The 20,499-nt window shown below is 39.5% G+C and overlaps 1 protein-coding gene across 10 annotated transcripts in view; it reads left to right on the top strand.

Moving 5' to 3' along the window:
• Positions 1 to 20,499, top strand: part of nphp4 (nephronophthisis 4) — a 431,145-nt gene that overhangs the window by 254,120 nt on the left and 156,526 nt on the right. For all 10 annotated transcript variants that reach the window (XR_011962716.1, XM_072586737.1, XM_072586731.1 and 7 more), the window contains exon 9: positions 14,256 to 14,441. Coding sequence is in view for 9 of the 10 variants with exons in the window: in XM_072586737.1 (XP_072442838.1) it covers positions 14,256 to 14,441 (186 nt within the window). In the remaining variant the exon portion in view is untranslated. The remainder of the gene's footprint in view (positions 1 to 14,255; positions 14,442 to 20,499) is intronic.

Here is a 20,499-nt window from a genome sequence, read left to right as displayed (position 1 = left end):
CTGACTTCATGTTCATGCAATATTTGTGCATTTTCCTGCTAAATGAATGGAATTTTTGTGTCGACATTCTTCCTCTGATGCATTAGGTACACTGTCCATTGATGGAACAATTATGTGACTTTTATTTTCATCTTTTTTCAAACAGCTACTATCCGTTGGCCCTATCCTCCTCTGAGCTTGATTTTCCATTTTCTGCCAAATATTTATTTCCAGCTTTACAATTTGAACAAGTTAGACATCTGATCGGTATTCCTTCTCCTTCCCTTACGGCCAAGGTGCTGCATTAGAGACGCAGTCTTTTTCATGAGATGTTGACCTGTGACCCTAATCATTGCCTGTTCAGCTGAACATGCGGTTCTCAAGTTCAGGGATGCCTCCAGGTACATTTGCAAATAATAATTTTTCAAGCAGCACTATCCAAACAGGCTGAAATGAGAACATAAAGTGTACCACTCTAGTGGTTTCCTCCTAGCTCACTTCAGCACACCACCTGTGATGCAGAAGAGTTTCCCCCTAATATATGCAGCATGAGGAAATTCTAGAATTAGAATTCTTTCTGCATCAATGTATGCCTCTAAATTTCTTGTCCAATTCTTAATTTCGTTAATTGCTTTGAGCAGGAAGATTCTGGGTTTCAAAGGCCATTACCGGATTTGAGCACACAATGCAGGCTGACACTCCAAGATATTACTCCATTGTCCATATTGCTATCTTTCCAATGAAACTGTAGTTGAAACCTTTTGTTCAAGTTGATGAAGGTGACTAATGGAACAGCTTTTCAAAAAAGAAATCACTCCTTTCCTCAGAGAAACCTTGAGAAAATTGAGGCAAAAGCATTTGAAGCAAAGTCCCTTTTCCTATCACTTCGAGTGGGCAATAAAATACATATTAAATATAAGATTAATTTCAGCAACTCTGTTACTGTATTAGAAATACTCTGTGAAAGAAACAAATCTTTTTATCTTATTATGCTCAGTGACAAATGCTGATTTCAAATACCTGCCTTGTTGCACAAAATGTTATTATATGTTAAGGTTATTTTTACCATTTTCTTTAGCTAATGAAATGAAAATATTTTTGTAGGAAGCGCAACTTTTATTTAGTATCTTAGAGCTTTTTGGATGATATTTCATCTGACAGCATCTGCCCTCCATGCTGCAGCTTTGTGACGGTGATTGGGTATTATTTCTCTTTGTTGTCAGGTTGCGGCAAAGGGCTGACACAGCTTCAGGTAGCAGACAGGTACACAGATGTCAGGCTATGCGCGTTGTGTTAATTTGTTTCTGTTCTCTGCTATTCCCCTGGGCTCCAATATTATTGAAGGCATGCCAATTAAACTGCTTGGGGATTAGTAGGTGTGAAAAGCGATCACAGCATTTTGGTCTTTAACACTGGTGGAAGAAATGAACTGGAAAAGAGCAGATCTTAATGATCATGTGTGGCTGATTGGCAAATAGAAAAATACAGATTAGGAACCATTTGGCAAGGAAGCGAACTATTAACTTTAATATTCTTTAATTCGTTTTGAATTTGACACTTCATCTTAAATGATATCAGAGTGAAGACATACAGACATTTACACAATACTGTTGAATTACATCGAGCTCCTTGTGCATCAATCAGCCAGAGTTTGGACCCAACCCTGGTAGAATCCTGATGAAGGTAGTTCGTCAAGTCTTAAGGAAAAGTAGGAGTCTTTGATAATGCTGTTGTTTATTTATGATGTCCAAGTTTATTTTTGGGAGCTCTTCCTTTGGTCTGCTGCCTAAAAGAAAATGATAGTCACTGTAGTTTTAAATAATGTGAATAAATAATCTTGACTGAGTTGCTGTTGGTTTTAATAAAAAAAGCAACAAGGGCAGCACCGTGGCTCAGTGGCGAGCCCTGCTGCATTACAGTGCCAGGGACCTGGGTTCAATTCCCGCCTTGGGCAACTATCTGTGTAGAGTTTGCACATTCTCCCTGTGTCTGCGTGAGTTTCCTCTGGGTGCTCCAGTTTTCTCCCACAGTCACAAAGATGTGCAGGTCAGGTGAATTGGCCATGCTAGATTGCCCATGGTGTTAGGTGCATTAGTTAGGGGAATGGGTCTGGGTGGGTTGCTCTTCGGAGGGTCAGTGTGGACTTGTTGGGCAGAAGGGCCTGTTTCCACACTGTAGGGAATCTAATCAGAACCAATCATCAGGTCAAGAGATTAAAATGTACCTGAGTAGGTAAACTTAAAATCTGTATTTATTTTGTCAACCTTGCTTATTTATAAACATGGTGAAGGTTTGTAGACTTTTAAAAAAAGTTGTAAAAGTGGTAATGAATGAGTTAATGTGTTAAGGGGAAAGTCTGATTGTTTGAAATGTGGTCGGTTTAAGATAAGTAGCAGGACAACAACAGTAAAAATCATTAGTGCAGCAAGTTGCAATGGCGCACTTCAGGGTGCAGTTTGGCAGGATAAGAGACAACTCTATCTCTCACGCGTACATAAACACAGAAAGTGAGATTAATGGATTAACAGACATATGTCTGTTGTTCTCTGTCTTTGTGGCCGAGTTTTCTCTCTTTCTCATCGATGAAGCCTCTAGTATCTTATTAGGGTCAACTTGTTTGGGTTTGATCCTTGACAGTGAGTATCAGCTTTGTTCACCCTCCGATTCCAATATCATAGCCAAAAATGATTTTGCCTTCAACTACGATCAGCATTTCTACTTGGTAGGAAGAGTTTCTGGATAGCCATGGTTGCTAAATACAGGGGGTGTACATAAGCTGCATGGGATGCAGCAGTCAATTGCAGGACTCCAGCTCAGGGCAGTTGTGGAGGAGACTGGAATCTGTAACTCCGTGGTCTCTATGATTTAACACTCATGGAATCATAAAATCTTTTACGGCACAGAAAGAGAACAAATGACTATCCTCTGAGAAGAAATTCCTTCACATAACCGTTTTAAATGAGTGCCCTCTTAATCTGTACCTCTGTCCCCAAGTTTGAGATTCCCCTCCCAGAATTGGTGGAAGTATGTTCTCAACATCTACCTCATCAAACCCCTTCAAAATCTTTTATGTTCCAGTCAGATCAGCCCTCATTCTTCTCAACTGCAGTGGATCAAAGCCTAACTTCTTTAGCATTTCTGATAAGTCAGTCTATTTATCCCAGTAATCAGTCTAGTGAATTCCTTTTGAACTACTTCCAATGCCAGTACATCTTTTCTTAAATATGAAACCAAAATTGTACAGTTATACCAAGACTTCCTTATATTTAAATTCCAACTCCCTAACAATAAAGACCAAAATTCCACTGCCTTCTTAATTATCTGCTGTACCTATATGCTAACATTTTTGTGTCACATGCACAAGAATACCTGGGACCTGGTGTACTTTGCTGGACTATCTCTCCATTTATATAGTCCTCTGTCTTTGATTCTTCCTACCCAAACTGCATGATCTCAGATTCTCCTACCATGAATTCTATTGGCCAAGATTCTCCCCACTGACTCAACGTACATCTGCCCTGTGTACATTCCCATATGTCCCCATACATGTCCTCTCACCTATTTTTGTATCATCATTAGATTGAGATACTTTACACTCTCTCCCCTCCTCCAAGACATTCATATTGATCATGAATAATTGAGGTCCCAGAACTGAGGCTTGTGCAGACCATTAGTTTTGTATTTCCAACCTGAAGAATGAATTCATTAATCCCACTTTGCTGAGCATTATGAACTAACTGCTTAATTGTCTGTGATTACTCACTTCTGATCTTCCCCTTAGTCTGTTTTCACAGCCCTTCATGCCTGTGTGATTGCCTTTGTTTAAGTTGAGGACATTGGTTTGAGACCTGAGTTAGTCTCCCTTGGGCTATTCTATTCTACTCTAAGTTTGAAATTCTACCATGTTGTGATTGCTCATCCCTCGAGGATGCATAACTTTGAAATCTTTTGTTAATCCTACCTCATTACGCATACTGGATTGAAAATGGCTCGTTCCTGCTCCAGGGATGTAGTCTACAAAGTTGTCTTCCATGTTATCCTTACCCATCTGATTTATCCATTCAAAGTGCAGTTTAAAATCACTCCTGAGAATCATAGCACACTTCTTATGTCTCCATTATTTTCTGATTTAGATTTTATCCTACAGTGAGGCAACTCTTTGAGGCCTGTGAACAATTCCTGCATGTAACTTCTTTCCTTGCTATTCCTTATTTCCACACAAATTGATTCCATATCACAACTTTTGCACCGATATCATTACTTGCCAACACCCCTGTATCTTTCTTTATTAACAACACTGTTTTTACCTCACTTTTATTTTGCCTATTTTTCCAAAACCTTAAGTACCCTTGATAATGAGTTACTGGTCCTGGTCACCCTGCATCCACACTGTTATGACCATCAAATCATTTTTATTTATTTCTATTTGTGCTGTCAACTCATTTATCTTGTTACACATGCTACTGTCGTGAATTGCTACACTGTAATGGAGAGTCACCACATGGTAAGATCACCTGTTGGAGTGTTCCCTGATGCCAAGAAATCAGATACGCAGGAACAGTCTGCAATTTCCATCTCATAAATTTTATTTTGCACTGCAAGCATGCCTTTATAAGGGAGTATTGATGTGTCAGAATCAGTCATATTTGTTTGTTGATATAATTAAGAAAAATAATTCCTCATAGGTTTATCCACCTTTTTACAATTAACATCCAGGAAGCCAAAAGTCATTTGATTTTGCAATGTTAAAGCGTGCAGAGCTGTTAGTTATTAGCATATTGCTTTGACCTCAACTTAAATCAGTATTTGTGCATCATAATTTGGTGCCATATCGGAGATGATATGACCATCGTTACAGTAATGGGTTGTCCTGTGCTAATTAAAATGATGCAGCTGGTAATGCCATCAAACGAAATGCTGTTTAGGTGCCTTATGTACCTTCCTTGAGTTGATCTTACACTGTAGTTCAAAATGAATGCCATAGATGTTCTTCCACTGAGTAAATCTTAGTGTCTCCAATATCTCACTACAGCCAGTGAACATTGCATTCCTGTCCCTTGTGTACGTATGAGATTGGTTGTAATTTAGCATCTAATGGACTTAATAGGATTGTTATGCAGGTTAGCATGCTTAGAAAGAAACACTTGCATTTGTGCAACGTCTTTCATGTCCCAAGGATGTTTCCGAAATCACTTTACACCCAATGATATATTTTCAAACTGTAGTCGCTGTTACATTATAGAAACCCATTTGTGCACAACTGGTCTTGCATACAGTAATATGATCATTCACTTGAGTGATGTTGCTGAAGAAATAAATAACAACCCTTCTCTTGATCTTCCACTTGATCTTTACCTATATGAGACAGAAGACTGGATTTGGTCGAATTCCCTCAGTCAAGACAGTATCTCCTCTGAATCAGAGTACAAAAATCACCAAAAGCTAATCGACACCTGCAAAAGATAATTTAAAAGGCTCATGCATAATGTCTTCCATTATCTCAAGAGGCTTGAAATATGAAGGAGTAGAAGTTATATTCATGATTTGTAAAGTTCTCTTCAGATTAAGTTTGGAATGTTGCATTTGAATCTGGGAATAACACCTCAGAGATGGTATATTAGCATTTCAGGGAGTGCAGTACAGAACAATACCAAGGTTACAAAAGTTATACTATATTACCAAATTATATTAGCTGGTTGCTATAGACCAGGCTCATGCTTCTTTGCATTTGATTATGTGTGATTCAGTTGAGGCTTTGAAATGATTAAAGTTTGGATAAAGAGAATCAATGTCCTCCAGTGGGAGAGTTTGGGAAAAGGGTATCAGTTTAAAATTAGAGCAAAGTCATCCAGAGGTGATGTCCGAAAGTGTTTTTTTAATCTGAAGGATATTGGAAATCTGAATTCTCTCCTAAACAAATCTGAAAACTGGAGAATGAATTTACAATGTCAAGATTGAGTTGACATATTTTTGTCAGGCATCAATATTAAAGGTTGCAGAACTAAGGGGATTATTGGAATTAAGGTACAGATCAGTCATGATAGAGTCATTGAGGTGTACAGCACGGAAACAGACCCTTCAGTCCTTTGTGTGGAGCCACAGAAACTGGGGGAGATACTAAATGAATGTTTTGCATCAGTATTTACTGTGGAAAAGGATATGGAAGATATAGACTGTAGGGAAATAGATGATGACATCTTGCAAAACGTCCTGATTACAGAGGAGGAAGTGCTGGATGTCTTGAAATGGGTAAATGTGGATAAATCCCCAGGACCTGATCAGGTGTTCCCGAGAACTCTGTGGGAAGCAAGAGAAGTGATTGCTGGACCTCTTGCTGAGATATTTGTATCATCGATAGTCACAGGTGAGGTGCCGGAACACTACAGGTTGGCAAACATGGTGCCACTGTTTAAAAAGGGCGGTAAAGACAAGCCAGGGAACTATAGACCGGTGAGCCTGACCTCAGTGGTGGGCAAGTTGTTGGAGGGAATCCTGAGGGACAGGATGTACATGTATTTGGAAAGGCATGGACTGATTAGGGATAGTCAACATGGTTTTGTGCATGGGAAATCATGTCTCACAAACTTGATTGAGTTTTTTGAAGAAGTAACAAAGAAGATTGATGAGGGCAGAGCAGTAGGTGTGATCTATATGGACTTCAGTAAGGCGTTTGACAAGGTTCCCCATGGGAGACTGATTAGCAAGATTAGATCTCATGGAATACAGGGAGAACTAGCCATTTGGATACAGAACTGGCTCAAAGGTAGAAGACAGAGGGTGGTGGTAGAGAGTTGTTTTTCAGACTGGAGGCCTGTGATCAGTGGAGTGCCACAAGGATTGGTGCTGGGCCCTCTACTTTTTGTCATTTACATAAATGATTTGGATGCGAGCATAAGAGGTATAGTTAGTAAGTTTGCAGATGACACCAAAATTGGAGTGTAGTGGACAGCGAAGAGGACTACCTCAGATTACAGCAGGATTTGAACCAGATGGGTCAATGGGCTGAGAAGTGGCAGATGGAGTTTAATTCAGATAAATGCGAGGTGCTGCATTTTGGGAAAGCAAATCTTAGCTGGACTTATACACTTAATGGTAAGGTCCTAGAGAGTGTTGCTGAACAGAGCGACCTTGGAGTGCAAGTGCATAGCGCCTTGAAAATGGAGTCGCAGGTAGATAGGATAGGGAAGAAGGCGTTTGGTATGCTTTCCTTTATTGGTCAGATATTGAGTACAGGAGTTGGGAGTTGCGGCTGTACAGGACATTGGTTAGGCCACAGTTGGAATATTGTGTGCAATTCTGGTCTCCTTCCTATCGGAAAGATGTTGTGAAACTTGAAAGAGTTCAGAAAAGATTTACAAGGATGTTGCCAGGGTTGGAGGATTTGAGCTATAGGAAGAGGCTGAACAGGTTGGGGCTGTTTTCCCTGGAGCGTCGGAGGCTGAGGGGTAACCTTAGAGTCATAGTCATAGAGATGTATGGCACAGAAACAGACCCTTCTGTCCAACCCCTCCATGCTGACCAGATGTCTCAATCCAATCTAGTCCCACCTGTCAGCACCCGGCCCATATCCCTCCAAACCCTTCCTACTCATATATCCATCCAAATGCCACTTAAATGTTGCAATTGTACCAGCCTCCACCACGTACCACCCTCTGCGTGAAAAACGGGTTTTCAAATTTTATAAGGGGCATGGATAGGATAAATAGACAAAGTCTTTTCCCTGGGATTGGGGAGTCCACTACTAGAGGGCATAGGTTTAGGGTGAGAGGGGAAAGATATAAAAGAGACCTAAGGGGCAACTCTTTTACGCAGAGGGTGGTACGTGTATGGAATGAGCTGGTAGTGGTAGAGGCATTTGGATGGATATATGAAAGGAAGGGTTTGGAAGGATATGGCCGGGTGCTGGCAGGTGGGACTTGATTGGGTTGGGATATCTGGTCGGCAGATCCAATTGAACTGGTGAAATAGGCATAAAAAGCTGACTGAACTTCCCCTGTTACCATCTTCCTGTGTAGTGCTCCATCAAGAATGCACAGAAGTATTGTGCTTGATTCCAGTCTTGTGAGTCCAAACAGAAATATTGATCTAACTTCATTTTAAGCCACATTTGTTTCTGCCAGGTATATTTACAATGTTCAACATTTTTGTATTCGTTCATGGGATGAGGGAGTTGCTGACTAGACCAACGTTTATTGCCCAGTAGGTAGTTAAGAGTCACCTGTGGGTCTGGAGTCACCTGCAGACCAGACCAGTAAGAATCGTCTCCCTCGTTTTGTCCCTTGAATTTTACCATTCCTGTGCTGTTGTCAGATTTGCTTCTTATGAGATTCGTTCTCTTTCGCCTCTGGCCAGGAATTTTCGCAGAGCTGCTCCAAATCTTGTTGCCACTTCACTGGAAGTATAGGGAAAACTGTTTATGCAAGTAAACAAGGTGACGTTCATGTAGGTAAACAAGGTGACTTCCATGCCATCAGGAAAGTTATGGAAGTGAACTAAGAATATCCCGTATGTTTATATCGAGCCCTGTGTTTGAGAGTTATTATTTGTTAGTGATTTTTGAGAAGATTTGTAGCTCAGGTTGATAAGTATGTCAGTTAGCTTCCAGCTCAGCGAGCTAACTTAGATAGTTATTATTTGTTTTACAGCATGAGGCAGTAAAACCCAATCTATGATCCACTTGAACTCTACTCCCTAAATGGCAATATATATAGATAAGGGGGTGGCATGGTGGCTCAATGGTTAGCACTGCCGCCTCACAGCGCCAGGGACCCAGGTTCAATTCCAGCCTTATGCGACTATCTGTGTGGGGTTTGCACATTCTCCCTGTGTCTGTGTGGGTTTCCTCCGGGTGCTCTGGTTTCCTCCAACAATCCAAAGATGTGCAGGTTAAGTGAATTGGCCATGTCAAATTGCTGTTAGTGTTCAGGGATGTGTAGGTTAGGTGCATTAGTCAGGGGTAATAGGGTAGGGGAATGGGTCTGTGTGGGTTGGTCTTGGGAGGGTCAGTGTGGACTTGTTGGGCCACTGGGCTTGCTTCCACACTGTAGTGATTCTATGAAGACCATACTGGAAGTTCCCTTAGCTCCAGTTGGACCTATCTCCATTTTACAAATGCACGTATATATTATGTTTTAACAAATCCCACCCCCATCACCATTGCTTTAACTGTTGTTGTCAGCAACAACATAATAGATCAAAAAATTCATTCTTGCCAGAAGACAGGACAAATATGACTTTAACAATTTAATTACTGTTTTGTTATTATGCATTGCCAGAGAGAAATGCAACATAACTCTTTGAGAGGCCATATGAACACATGGAAAGCATAATTAATCTGGAAACTAATCATTTCATCGAGTTTGATATCCCAAAGGACAGAGGAGGCCAGACTGTAATGTAAAGCAATAATAATAGGCCTTCATTATTATGGAGGTATTCACCAACAATCACGTAATCCTTTATAGATTTATTCAACGGATCTGTTGTACTCGTAAGGAAAAAAGTAATGTAGATAAGGCCAGTAAGGAAAAGAACAAGTAACTGGCTCTGGTTGCTTAAGGCTACACCATTGATATAAGGAATACTAATAGGGTAAGCTCATTAATTCCAGTGCTACTGTTCTTCTCCTTCTAAACTCAAATGCTTAAAGCTGAAGTGCTCCTTTGTTTTAATGCCCTACTCGTACTTTCTTAGGTTAGTTTCTTTCTTGGGAAATCAATCAACCAGTGCTCTCTCATATTACTTCTACTAATTTTATAGTAGAGTTGACCATAATAATTTATTGTTATGTGTCAGCATCTATTTTAAAACAAAGTTAATTCTGGAAATTTCCAAACTCATTGCATTCCATGTTTTTAAAATTATGGATAGGACAGCCTCTGCACTGGACTTGGCAGCCGGGCTGAGTTTAGCTGACTGGGTGCAGGCAATGCATTGAACTTGGCACCTTTTTGGTCTATATGACAGTGCCATTAAACTGAGGCATTTGTTCAAGACTTGGCTGTTACCTGCTGGAATGGATGGATTCTGTCTGGGTTGCAGTCATGATGATTTTGGCAACTTGACCATAACCATGTTGGCAGAAGAATAAGAATTCGTTCCACACTCATGCTAAGATATTAAATATCAAAGGGCTTGGAGGAAAAGCAGAATGGCTCTTCGGTACTGAACGATGCAGAAATGTTTCTCCCTGCCTCCAAAACAAGAGAAACATTTAAATTGGGAAAATCTGAGAAAATGTGAGCAATCTCACAGCAGGTCCATAAATGCATCATTAGAATTTTACAGAATTTGCTGATTTGTTGTATGTTGGAAAATATACATGGATCAACTTTGATTCTTATTTAGATAAAATGATTTCCAATGTATGAAATAGTATACAAAACTCACTTTAAAAATAAAGTTCTTGGTCATTAGTAATTTATGATCCATCTCTATTCCCACATTTTTCATCAAAAGAATTTAGCTTAACATTTGACTTAAAATGGAATCTGAATTCAACTTTTTTTTTACTACATCTGTATAATATATTATGAGAAAATTATTTGTTTTTCATTTTATGTTTATTTTTGTGAAAGAAGACTATTATGACACGGACAGCTTACTGTCTGGAAAATTAAGTTGGAAAGATAAAGTACAGTACACAGTTTTAAAGAAAATGAAAGGATTTGTTTCTGATTGAATTTTGCTTAAAGCAGGTATTATGAATCAGACATTAGCTTTTTACGTTGAAAAAGGTTTGTGATTAAAATTTGTACGGCCCGGATTTCAGGCAGTAAACAGATTCCTAAATTGATGGCTTTCTTGGTAATTGTATTAATCAAACAATCCTTGCCTCATAGATTAAAGTTCCCAAATCAATTTTATTATTTTGTTTTTCACAATTACGTACTTGTATCATAAATTTACCTCAAAGCACATATTATAGTGTCCTTTGAGACTTGCTTTACTTAATGTTTGTATTGTTTATTAATATGTTCATCATTCATTATGATTGATTTGTAGCTTATTTGTAACCTTAGGAAACTAATTTACAAACATAGAAATGTATCCAGTTGGAAATAGTTTTTTCTAAATAAAAATTTTAAATGCAGGGAACTATAAAGCATGACAGCTTCCTGATTAATTCATTCTGATGGATAAAGTAAGTTTTTGATTTCTTTTCTATCCTGTGCAATTCATGACACAAAGCTATGTCACCCAGTGTTGTCACAGCACTCACATGATGGTTGCCATGATGAATATGCCATTTCCTATCATTTTAGAAGTGTGAACAAAAAAAAACTACTGAATTATTAGGATGGTGCAGAATGTTTGAGTTTTGGCAAGTTATCTACCTACCATTTCCAGAAACAAATTGATAACCTATTGTGATGTGCTTTCATCAAGTTGCAAGCATTGACTGCTGGGTTGTGGTTCAGAGAGTAGTTATTAACTGCACATATATACACTGCATAATCTTAATTCCTATCTATTTGAAGCTAAGCAATAGAATTTTTAAAACCTACTCCTATGGTTCATAGGATGTGAGCATCACTGGAAGGCAATCATTAGTTGGCCATCCCAGTTAAGTGTTAAACACTTTGTTGTGGATGTGGAGTGACATGAAGGCCAGACCAAGTTGGGATGATGCATTTACGTTCTTAAAGGACATTAGTGAACCAAATGGGCTTTTATAGTTCCATGGTCATTCAGAGATCCCAGAAATCCATTATTCTGCTGAAACACCTGAGGTTCTGCTTGAATGACAGTTTGAACAGTCTAATCACTGCTATCAGTTTCACAGCCTTTATTACAAGGTTTGATGTTTCAAGTGTTTTGCATTTTCATTTATTGGAATTTTAAAGATAATTGACATTTTTGGTATAGGAGTGTTTTTAACACGGTGGATAATTATTACATTAGTTCCATCCAACTGTCTCTGTAGGGTTCATGGGTTCTATATCAAATAAAATGAATGAGTGGGGAATGAGTGGAGGGGCATAACCCAACATAGGGATATGGAGGGGATTTGTTGTGGTTCTGTTCGCCGAGCTGGGAATTTGTTTTGCAAACTATTCGTCCCCTGTCTAGGTGACATCCTCAGTGCTTGGGAGCCTCCTGTGAAGCGCTTCTGTGCTGTTTCTTCCGGCATTATAGTGGCCTGTCTCTGCCGCTTCCGGTTGTCAGTTCGAACTGTCCGCTGTAGTAGCCGGTATATTGGGTCCAGGTCGATGTGTTTGTTGATAGAGTTTGTGGAAGAGTGCCATGCCTCTAGGAATTCCCTGGCTGTTCTCTGTTTGGCTTGCCCTATAATGGTAGTGTTGTCCCAGTCGAATTCATGTTGCTTACGACAAGCAACAGAACCACAACAACGAGCACCCGAGCTACAAATCTTCTCCCAAATGGAGGGGATTTCTTGAATTGTCCTTTCAAAAGATTACTTCCTTCCCCCATATCACCTCTGAAGGGGCATGGATCGCAACCCTTTAAAACGCTGGCTCAACTACCTGCAAAATTGCAGACGATTAGGCCGTGCCAATCTCTGCAATCAGATTGGCCACTTTGGGTATGTCAGATGTTGGCTTGTGACATAAACTAGCCTGCATGTTTAAAATATACTCCTGAAAGTTGAAAAGCCCAGGAATAGGGTCTGGAATCCTGACATCCAAACTAGCCAGTCATTTTTAAAGTGTTCCCTAGCCATCCTGAGTTGGCGCAAATCCAGGCCAAGATCTTTCTCAGAGTTACTCCTGAACTGGCCTTCTGAAAATGTTCATGATGGATAAGCTGATGTCTGACTCCTTCCCCTGTGAAGTGGTGAGGAACCCTTGCTTTGAGTGCATACTAAAGTCATCTGGAGAGTCTCCAAGCAGCATGTTTAAAGTGATGAAGAACCCTTCAATGCTTAGTCCATGCAGTCATGTAGAGTGTCAGTGTATCAATTGAGCTGCCTGCTTTAATGTTCACACCCCAGATCTTTTGAAAGAAGGAGCATTAGCCCAAAACACTTAGCAGACCCCTTGAGAAGTGCTGTTCTCATTGAAATTTCTAAGATATTGGTTTGCATTATAGAATTATAGAAAGGGGTGGCACGGTGGCTCAGTGGTTAGCACTGCTGCCTCACAGCACCAGGGTCCTAGGTTCAATTCCATCCTTGGGCAACTGTCTGTGTGGAGTTTGCACATTCTCCCCGTGTCTGCATGGGTTTCCTTCGGGTGCTCCCGTTTCCTCCCACAGTCCAAAGATGTGATGGTCAGGTGAATTGGCCATGGGAAATTGCCCATAGTGATAGATGGATTAGTCAGAGGGGGGTGGGTTGATCTTTGGAGGATCGGTGTGGACTTGTTGGGCCGAAGAGCCAGTCCCCACACTGTGGGGAATCTAATCTAATCTAATCTAATAAAGACTTCACGTTGTCATAACTGAGCCCATGAGACTTGAGAAATTTTGTTTTGCACATTGTGTTACACATATGAAATCCACTACACGAAGGCAGAGACGAAGTGAATACCATAGATGTGTTTAAGGTTATGGTAGATTTACACAAAAGGGAGAAAGGAATCAAAGACTGATCTGGCTTGTCTTGAGCGCAAACAACATGGAACAATTGGGCTCATTGCCTTGTTTCTGTGCTATACAATCTATGTTATGCAATAATTATTCCAAAAAAAAACTTTGTTAGCTGCCAAACTATTGTTGCATAACTGCAATTCAATCTGACTGAGGTTTTATCCCAGTTGTAGAACACTCTGCTGCTGATTAAAATTTCTGCTGTATCATTCTAATGATTGGTGCATTGAGCAATATGATACTCTGTGGGAGCCTTCAGTTCCACATTCCAAGAGTTTTAAAATGGCTGATCACAGAGCAGGGTGCATTGAGGAGGACTTTTATGTGCCATTTAATAATTCATATGTACAAGATCATCAAAGAGCAAAGTAGAGAGTAGAAAATTGCAGAGCAGATAGTAGCGGTGGAGCTATAATCTCTTCCAAGGTGCTTTCGTAATGTTGAAATGATCATTCTGCACTGAACCCAATGATCATTGCTTTCAATGTAATGACAGTTGATGACTACTACTTCCAGTAAAATATTTTGATGTGATCTCTGTTGTCCCTTGTTCTTTTGACACAAAGAAACTGTTGTTAAAGACCTTCCAAATGTAGTGATTCTGCCTTCAGTCTGATATAGATAGTGCTGCTGTGGAATAGTTTACTGTTGAAGGTGCTACATAGACTCATTCCTGATGAAGTCATCGTTGTGTTTCCTAAAGAAGCTAATTGTTTTATTCACAGTTATCCTCTTCTACCTCTTCTTTGGACAATACGGCGTACATGCAAATCTTACGTTGGGCTGTTTGGAATCCGTTCTTGGGATCTCATGCTTCTGATGTAACGATATCACTTCATGGTGGACCTTCACCCAACCCAAGTAATTTGCTGGTTTACAAAACACCTTCCACTGACATGAGCTCAGAAGAGGTAGGTGATTCCAGATCAATAATATGTAATCACTCATGCTGAATGGGCTAGACAACAACTCACCTGCTGCTTGTTGAAAGATTGGAACTCTCACCATATCCTGGAGTGGCACTGTTTAGCCACTACTTCTTAACTTGCATTTATGTAGTGCCTCTCATGAGATATGATATCCCAAAGTGTTTTGCAATGATGAATTAGGTTTGAACTGTAGCCATGTACTACAAGACCAATGTGTACTAATAAAGATAAAGAGTGTGACCAATAAATCTCAAGTTTAGGGATAGGGATGGGCCAGGGTTGTCCACATCCCACAAAAATGAATAATTTTGTAAAAATACAGGAACTTAAAACAGAAATTGCTGGAGAAATTTAGCAGTTCTGGCAGAATCTGTGGAAAGAAAACAGATGTAATGTTTTGAGTCCAATGAAAGAACAAGTGTCCTATTTCAGATTAGTCTTTGCTTCATATTTCCAGCATCCATAGCTCATTGTTTTATTTCATTGACTAATACAGCACAGACCCTTCAGTCCAACTTGTCCATGCCGACCAAGTTTCCCAACTAAATCAGTCCTACCTGCCTACATTTGGCCCATATCTGTCCGAACCTTTCCTATTCATGTACCTGTCCAAAAGTCTTTTAAATGATGTAACTGTACCTACATCTACTACTTCCTCTGGCAGTTCATTTCACATACAAACCACCCTCTGTGTGAAAAGGTTGCTCTCAGGTCCCTTATAAATCTTCTTCCTCTCACCTTAAAAATATACCTTCTAGTTCTGAACTCTCCTACCTGAGGGAAAAGACCTTTGCTTTTCACCTTATCTGTACCTAACATGATTTTATAAACCTCTCTATCAATGTCCTATCCTCCAGTGAAAAAGTCCCAGCCTGTTCACCTCTCCTTATAACTCAAACCCTCCACTCCCAGCACCACCCTTGTAAATCTTTTCTGTGCCCTCTCCAGTTTAATACTATCTTTCCTGTACAGAATTGGAGAAGGAGAAAAAAGGGAGGCTCATGGCAGATAGTGAAGGCTCAAAAGAGCAGAAGGCCTACAGGAGTATCGAACTTGCAAAATGAGACTTAAAATGGAAATTAAGATAGCAAAAAGGGGGCATGAAAGAATGATAGCAGGCAAAATAAAGGAAAATCCTGAGTTATTTTAAAAGTGCATAATGAGCACTTAAAGAGCACAGTGATTATTCATGTGTGGAACCAGAGGATGTCGGTAGAGTTCTAAATAAATATTGTCAGTATTCACGAGTGATGTGGGTATAGAATTCGTAGAGAAGGACTGTGATAAAATTAAAGAAATTAGCAGAGACAGAGAGCAGGCTTAAAAGTAAATAAAACTCCAGGGCCAAATGAAATGTATCCCAGGTTGTTAAGTAAGGCAAGGGAGGAAATTGCAAGGGCATTGGTAATAATTTTCAGTCCCTCCCTGGCCGCAGAGGAGCTGCCAGATGATAGTTAATGTGATACCATTATTCAAGAAGGGAGCAAGGCATAAACTAGGAAACCACAGGCCAGTCAGTCTAACCTCAATGGTGGGGAAACTATTGAAAGCAATTCTGAAGGACAGAATTAATTGGAGAGGCTGGCACCAATTAAGAACAGTAAGCAAGGTTTTGTTAAGGTAAGGTCATATCTGGTAATATGATTGAGTTTTTCGAAGAGATGTGCAAACAAAGACAATACATTTGACATGGTCTCCTTGGACTTCAGCAAGGCGTCTACTGAAGTCCCAGATGGCAGACTGATAATGAAGGTGAGAGCCCATGGGATTTGAGGAAAATTGGCAAATTATATGCTGAATTGGCTGAGTGGCAGAAAGCAAAGGATGGTATCAAGTGATGTTTTTGTGACTGGAGTTCTGTGTCCATTGGGATTCCACAGAGGTCAATGTTGGCACCTTTATTGTTTATATAAATATTTTATATAATAATCAATGATTTATATGATTATCATGATTGGTTTATGTCTGTAGGAGGGATGATAAGTAAGTTCACGGATCTTATGAAAATTGGCAGGATGGGAATTGGTAAGGAGGCTAGCCTGGGATTACAGGAGGATATAAGTGGACTGGTCAGATGGGCTGATCAGTGGCAAATGGGTGTTAATTAGGATCACTGTGAGACCATACACTTGGGCAGAGCAAACAAGGCAAGAGAAGACATCATGAACAGTGGGAGCACTTGAGCATCACATCCACTGGTCTGTTAAGGTAGCAGGACAGGTACAAAGAGTAGTTACAAATGCATGTGGTATACTTGTCTTTATTAGCTGAGACATAGAGTTTAAGAACAGGGAGGTTATGTTGGAACTGTATATAATGTTGGTTAGGCCATAGCAAGAGCATTGGATGCAGATCTGGAATCTAAGTTCCAGGAGGAATGTGAGTGCAATGGAAAAGGTGCAGAGATGATTTATCAAGCAATTGCCTGGACTGGAGAAGTTTAGTTTTAGAAGGAGACATGGGCCAGGTAGCTTCCGCTCTGATGAAGAGATATCTAGATTTGAAATGTTAGCTTGTTTTCTCTCCATGGATGTTGCCTGACGCACTATGATCTCCAAGCACTTTTTGTTTTCAGTACAGATTGCAGCATCTGCAGTAATTTGGGCTCGTATATTGACAGACTGGGGTTGTTTTCATTGGAGCAGAAGAGACGAAGATAGGACATGATTGAGATATATAAAATTATGGGGATCTTAGATAGGATAGACAGGAAGAAACTTTTCTGCTTGATAGAGGGATTGATGACCAGAGGGCAGAGATTTAAGGAAAGGAGCAGGGAGTTTAGAGGGAATGTGAGGAAAAATGTTTTTACCCAGGGGTTGTGGGAATCTGGGACTCTCTGCCTGTAAGGGTGGTAGAGGCAGAAACTCTCCTAACACTTAAGAAGTATTTAGATGTACTCAGCAATGCCAAGACAAATAAGGCTATGGGTCAAGTAATGCAAAATAGGATTAGAATAGTTAGTTGCTTGTTTTTGATGAATGTAGACTTGATGGGCTGAAGACCATTGCTGTGCTGTAGGCGTCTATGATTCTATGACAATTGTAATGTAGAAAACACAGAGTAATTTGTACAGAGATAATTCCCACAACAGCAATGATAATTATCAGGTAGCCTGTGTGAGAAGACAGTGCTGATTAGTAGAGTTGTTGTCATAGAGAATGCATCAGTTGTTGATAATTGAATTTATTCACAAGCTTTGTTTAAATTTTAAAGCCAGGCAGGTTAACTGCGATTGCCCTGAGAAATGAACCAGACAATGGATGACCTTCTTTTGCGAAGTTAAAACAACACAATAAAGGATATGCACTTTCCACATCGAAATAATACAGCCCTATGTATGTATGTATGTATAATGATTTCGAGATGCCGGTGTTCGACCGGGGTGTATAAAGTTAAAAATCACAAAACACCAGTTTATAGTCTAACATGCTTAATTGGAAGCACTAGCTTTCGGAGTACTGCTCCTTCACCAGGTGGTTGTAGGAGCAGCGCTCTGAAAGCTAATGCTTCCAATTAAACCTGTTGGACTATAAACTGGCATTGTGTGATTTTTAACTATGTATTAATAAAATGTAACTTCCAGTGTGCTCATGCCTCACACCTTGGGCCTGCTAAATTGGTTGTCAGCATAATTCTTTGCACACCGAGGAATATTTAGCCGATGTTGTAAGAACACGCCACATGTTGGACACTATGTTTTGAATTTGCAAGCATCAGCTTGTTATGTATGGTCAGAGCCTTGCCGATTGCTGACTGAATTTCTTAAAGGGTGAGAATGTGCATATCCTGGGTGCACTTGTGTTAAGGCACAGGGCCCTGTTTTTATTTGGCTGAAAGAAAACATGTACAAACACCGTGCCTGTTTCAATTCAACAAAATAGGTGAAAGCCAATCTCTGGTTCATTTCCGAGGGCATTGACTTGCTCAATCAGAGTCAATCTAGTTTAATATTTAAACAAAACTGGCAGTCAATTATTAGTCATCATCTGTTGGCACATTTTCCATTGGAACACCTATACCAGTCAAAGTCCACTTTCCAACCATCAGCACTCCCCTCTCTTTGTTGGTTTCACTTTACACTCGCATTTCTTGTGAAATGTCCTGGTGAGTGCAAGATGAAGAACTTACACAAATTGGGCTTTTTTTTAAATCAATGCTCAAGTTCTGTACAACCAAATAACCAATTATCAATATCTCTGTAAATTTGTGTTTCCATCTATCCTGCTGAAAATGGCACTTTTCTTTGTGTTATTGGAACTTGAATATATGCTTTTCTGTTTCATTATCTAGGTTGTTTGTAATTAGCTGAACCCCAAACATGGATGTTTTTGGTGCAACCCATCACTTCTTGCTAATTAAGAGTTCCTGACTCTTCTCTGTCTCCTTCCACTCTGCCAATTCGCAAACTAGTTCAATGAGTTGCCTTTACTTCAATGAGCTTTAACTTTAGTTAATAGTCTGTTATGAAGGACTTCATCAAATATGAAAAGTTCATATCAGTGACATTCATAGACATTGCCCTGTCCAAAACTAAAGCTGCCTTCTCAAAAAAATTCAGTCAGTTTCATTGTAATGATCGATCATGCATAAATCCACTGATTAACTGAAAAGTGTTCAATACTTTCAGCCTTAATGACAGGTTCTAATAATTTCTTGAACATAAATGTTAGGTCAAAACTGATATATATTCCCTTTGTTTCCTTGTGTCACCTTCCTTCATTACTGAAGTGACCTGCAATTTTCTAATCTGAAACAGTGTTTACTGAAAAGAGAAAACTGTATGATTATGGTTAGGGCACCCACTGTGTTCACATCTGTTTCTTTTAAAACCAATGGGGTGGTATTTCTTTGACTCTGGAGGTTTGTCACTGTTTAGTGCCATTAATTTCACTATTCCTGTTTTTTTGCTTATGCTGATATTGTTGAGTTCCTTTTTCAATAAAAAAAAATTTGAGATGTCTAGCATGCTGTCCTCCTCCGTTTCTGTGAATACTGCACCATGCAATTATTCAGCTTGACCGCTACTTTCCCATTTTGTGGATGGTATCACTGTTATTAGTCCTGAGGAGCTCACATTGCTTCCCATTGCCTCTTTCTCCTAAAGTAATTATATATGGATTTGTTATGATTTTAATATCCCTTTCCAATGTCTTTTCATGCTCCATTTTTGGTGCTCCATCTGTTTTGTCAGCCTTCTCTATTTTTTGTTTCCTTTTTTCCCCCAAGATCTATGCTGTTTTGTCTTTTGCATATGAGAAATTCCTGTTCAGGTAGACAGTTTGAGAGACGTTAAAAGTAAGGACTCTAAGAATGAGCTATTCACCCATAAATCGAATAAGAAAATTTGAAGGAGCATGTTCAAACAATGGTGAGGATGTAAAGCATATTGCCACAGAAAGGAGACTAACAGCTTCATTTAAGAGGAAGCTAGGTAAGTAGAGAGAAACAGAAGGATATATTAACAGATTGCAAACATCTAAAATGAAAATTGGATTGAGTGGAGCAAAAACATGGATGGTTGGACTTAATATTCTGTTTCCATGCTAGAAATTCAATGTCTCCTTGTATGTGTTACTGACTTCAGTAAAGCGTGAAGAGGGGCTGGAGAACAAATTAGAAGGGCCTTAATCTAGGGTCATGTTGAGAGATTTCAGCAATACACTACAGCAACAGACTAGTTCTCAAGCAACTTTTATTACAGAGTATGAAACTCAAGACTACAATCTGTGGAGTAATGTCTTCATTAGCAGAAGCTTTTTTTAGTCAAATGGTGACTTTCTGTTGTAAGATTTGACTTACACAATTTTTAAAAAAATGCTTAACGGTCAGCAAATAATTCATGTCAGAAGCTGCTTTCAACCTAGCAACTTTGTCTGTTTTTCAGATAACTTTGAGCATGGAGTTAGAGTTTTCTAATTCCAAGTGTCCATTTGGTCCATAGTGCTTGTGCTATCTCTGCAAGAGCAATTTTAGCTTGTTTCTCTCTTCTACCTTTTCAACAGAGCACTGCAGTTTTATTATCTTTCAATTGCTACTC

Source organism: Chiloscyllium punctatum, chromosome 16, assembly GCF_047496795.1.
Source record: "Chiloscyllium punctatum isolate Juve2018m chromosome 16, sChiPun1.3, whole genome shotgun sequence".
NCBI lineage: Eukaryota > Metazoa > Chordata > Chondrichthyes > Orectolobiformes > Hemiscylliidae > Chiloscyllium > Chiloscyllium punctatum.
This window is presented reverse-complemented; position numbering and strand designations above follow the sequence as displayed.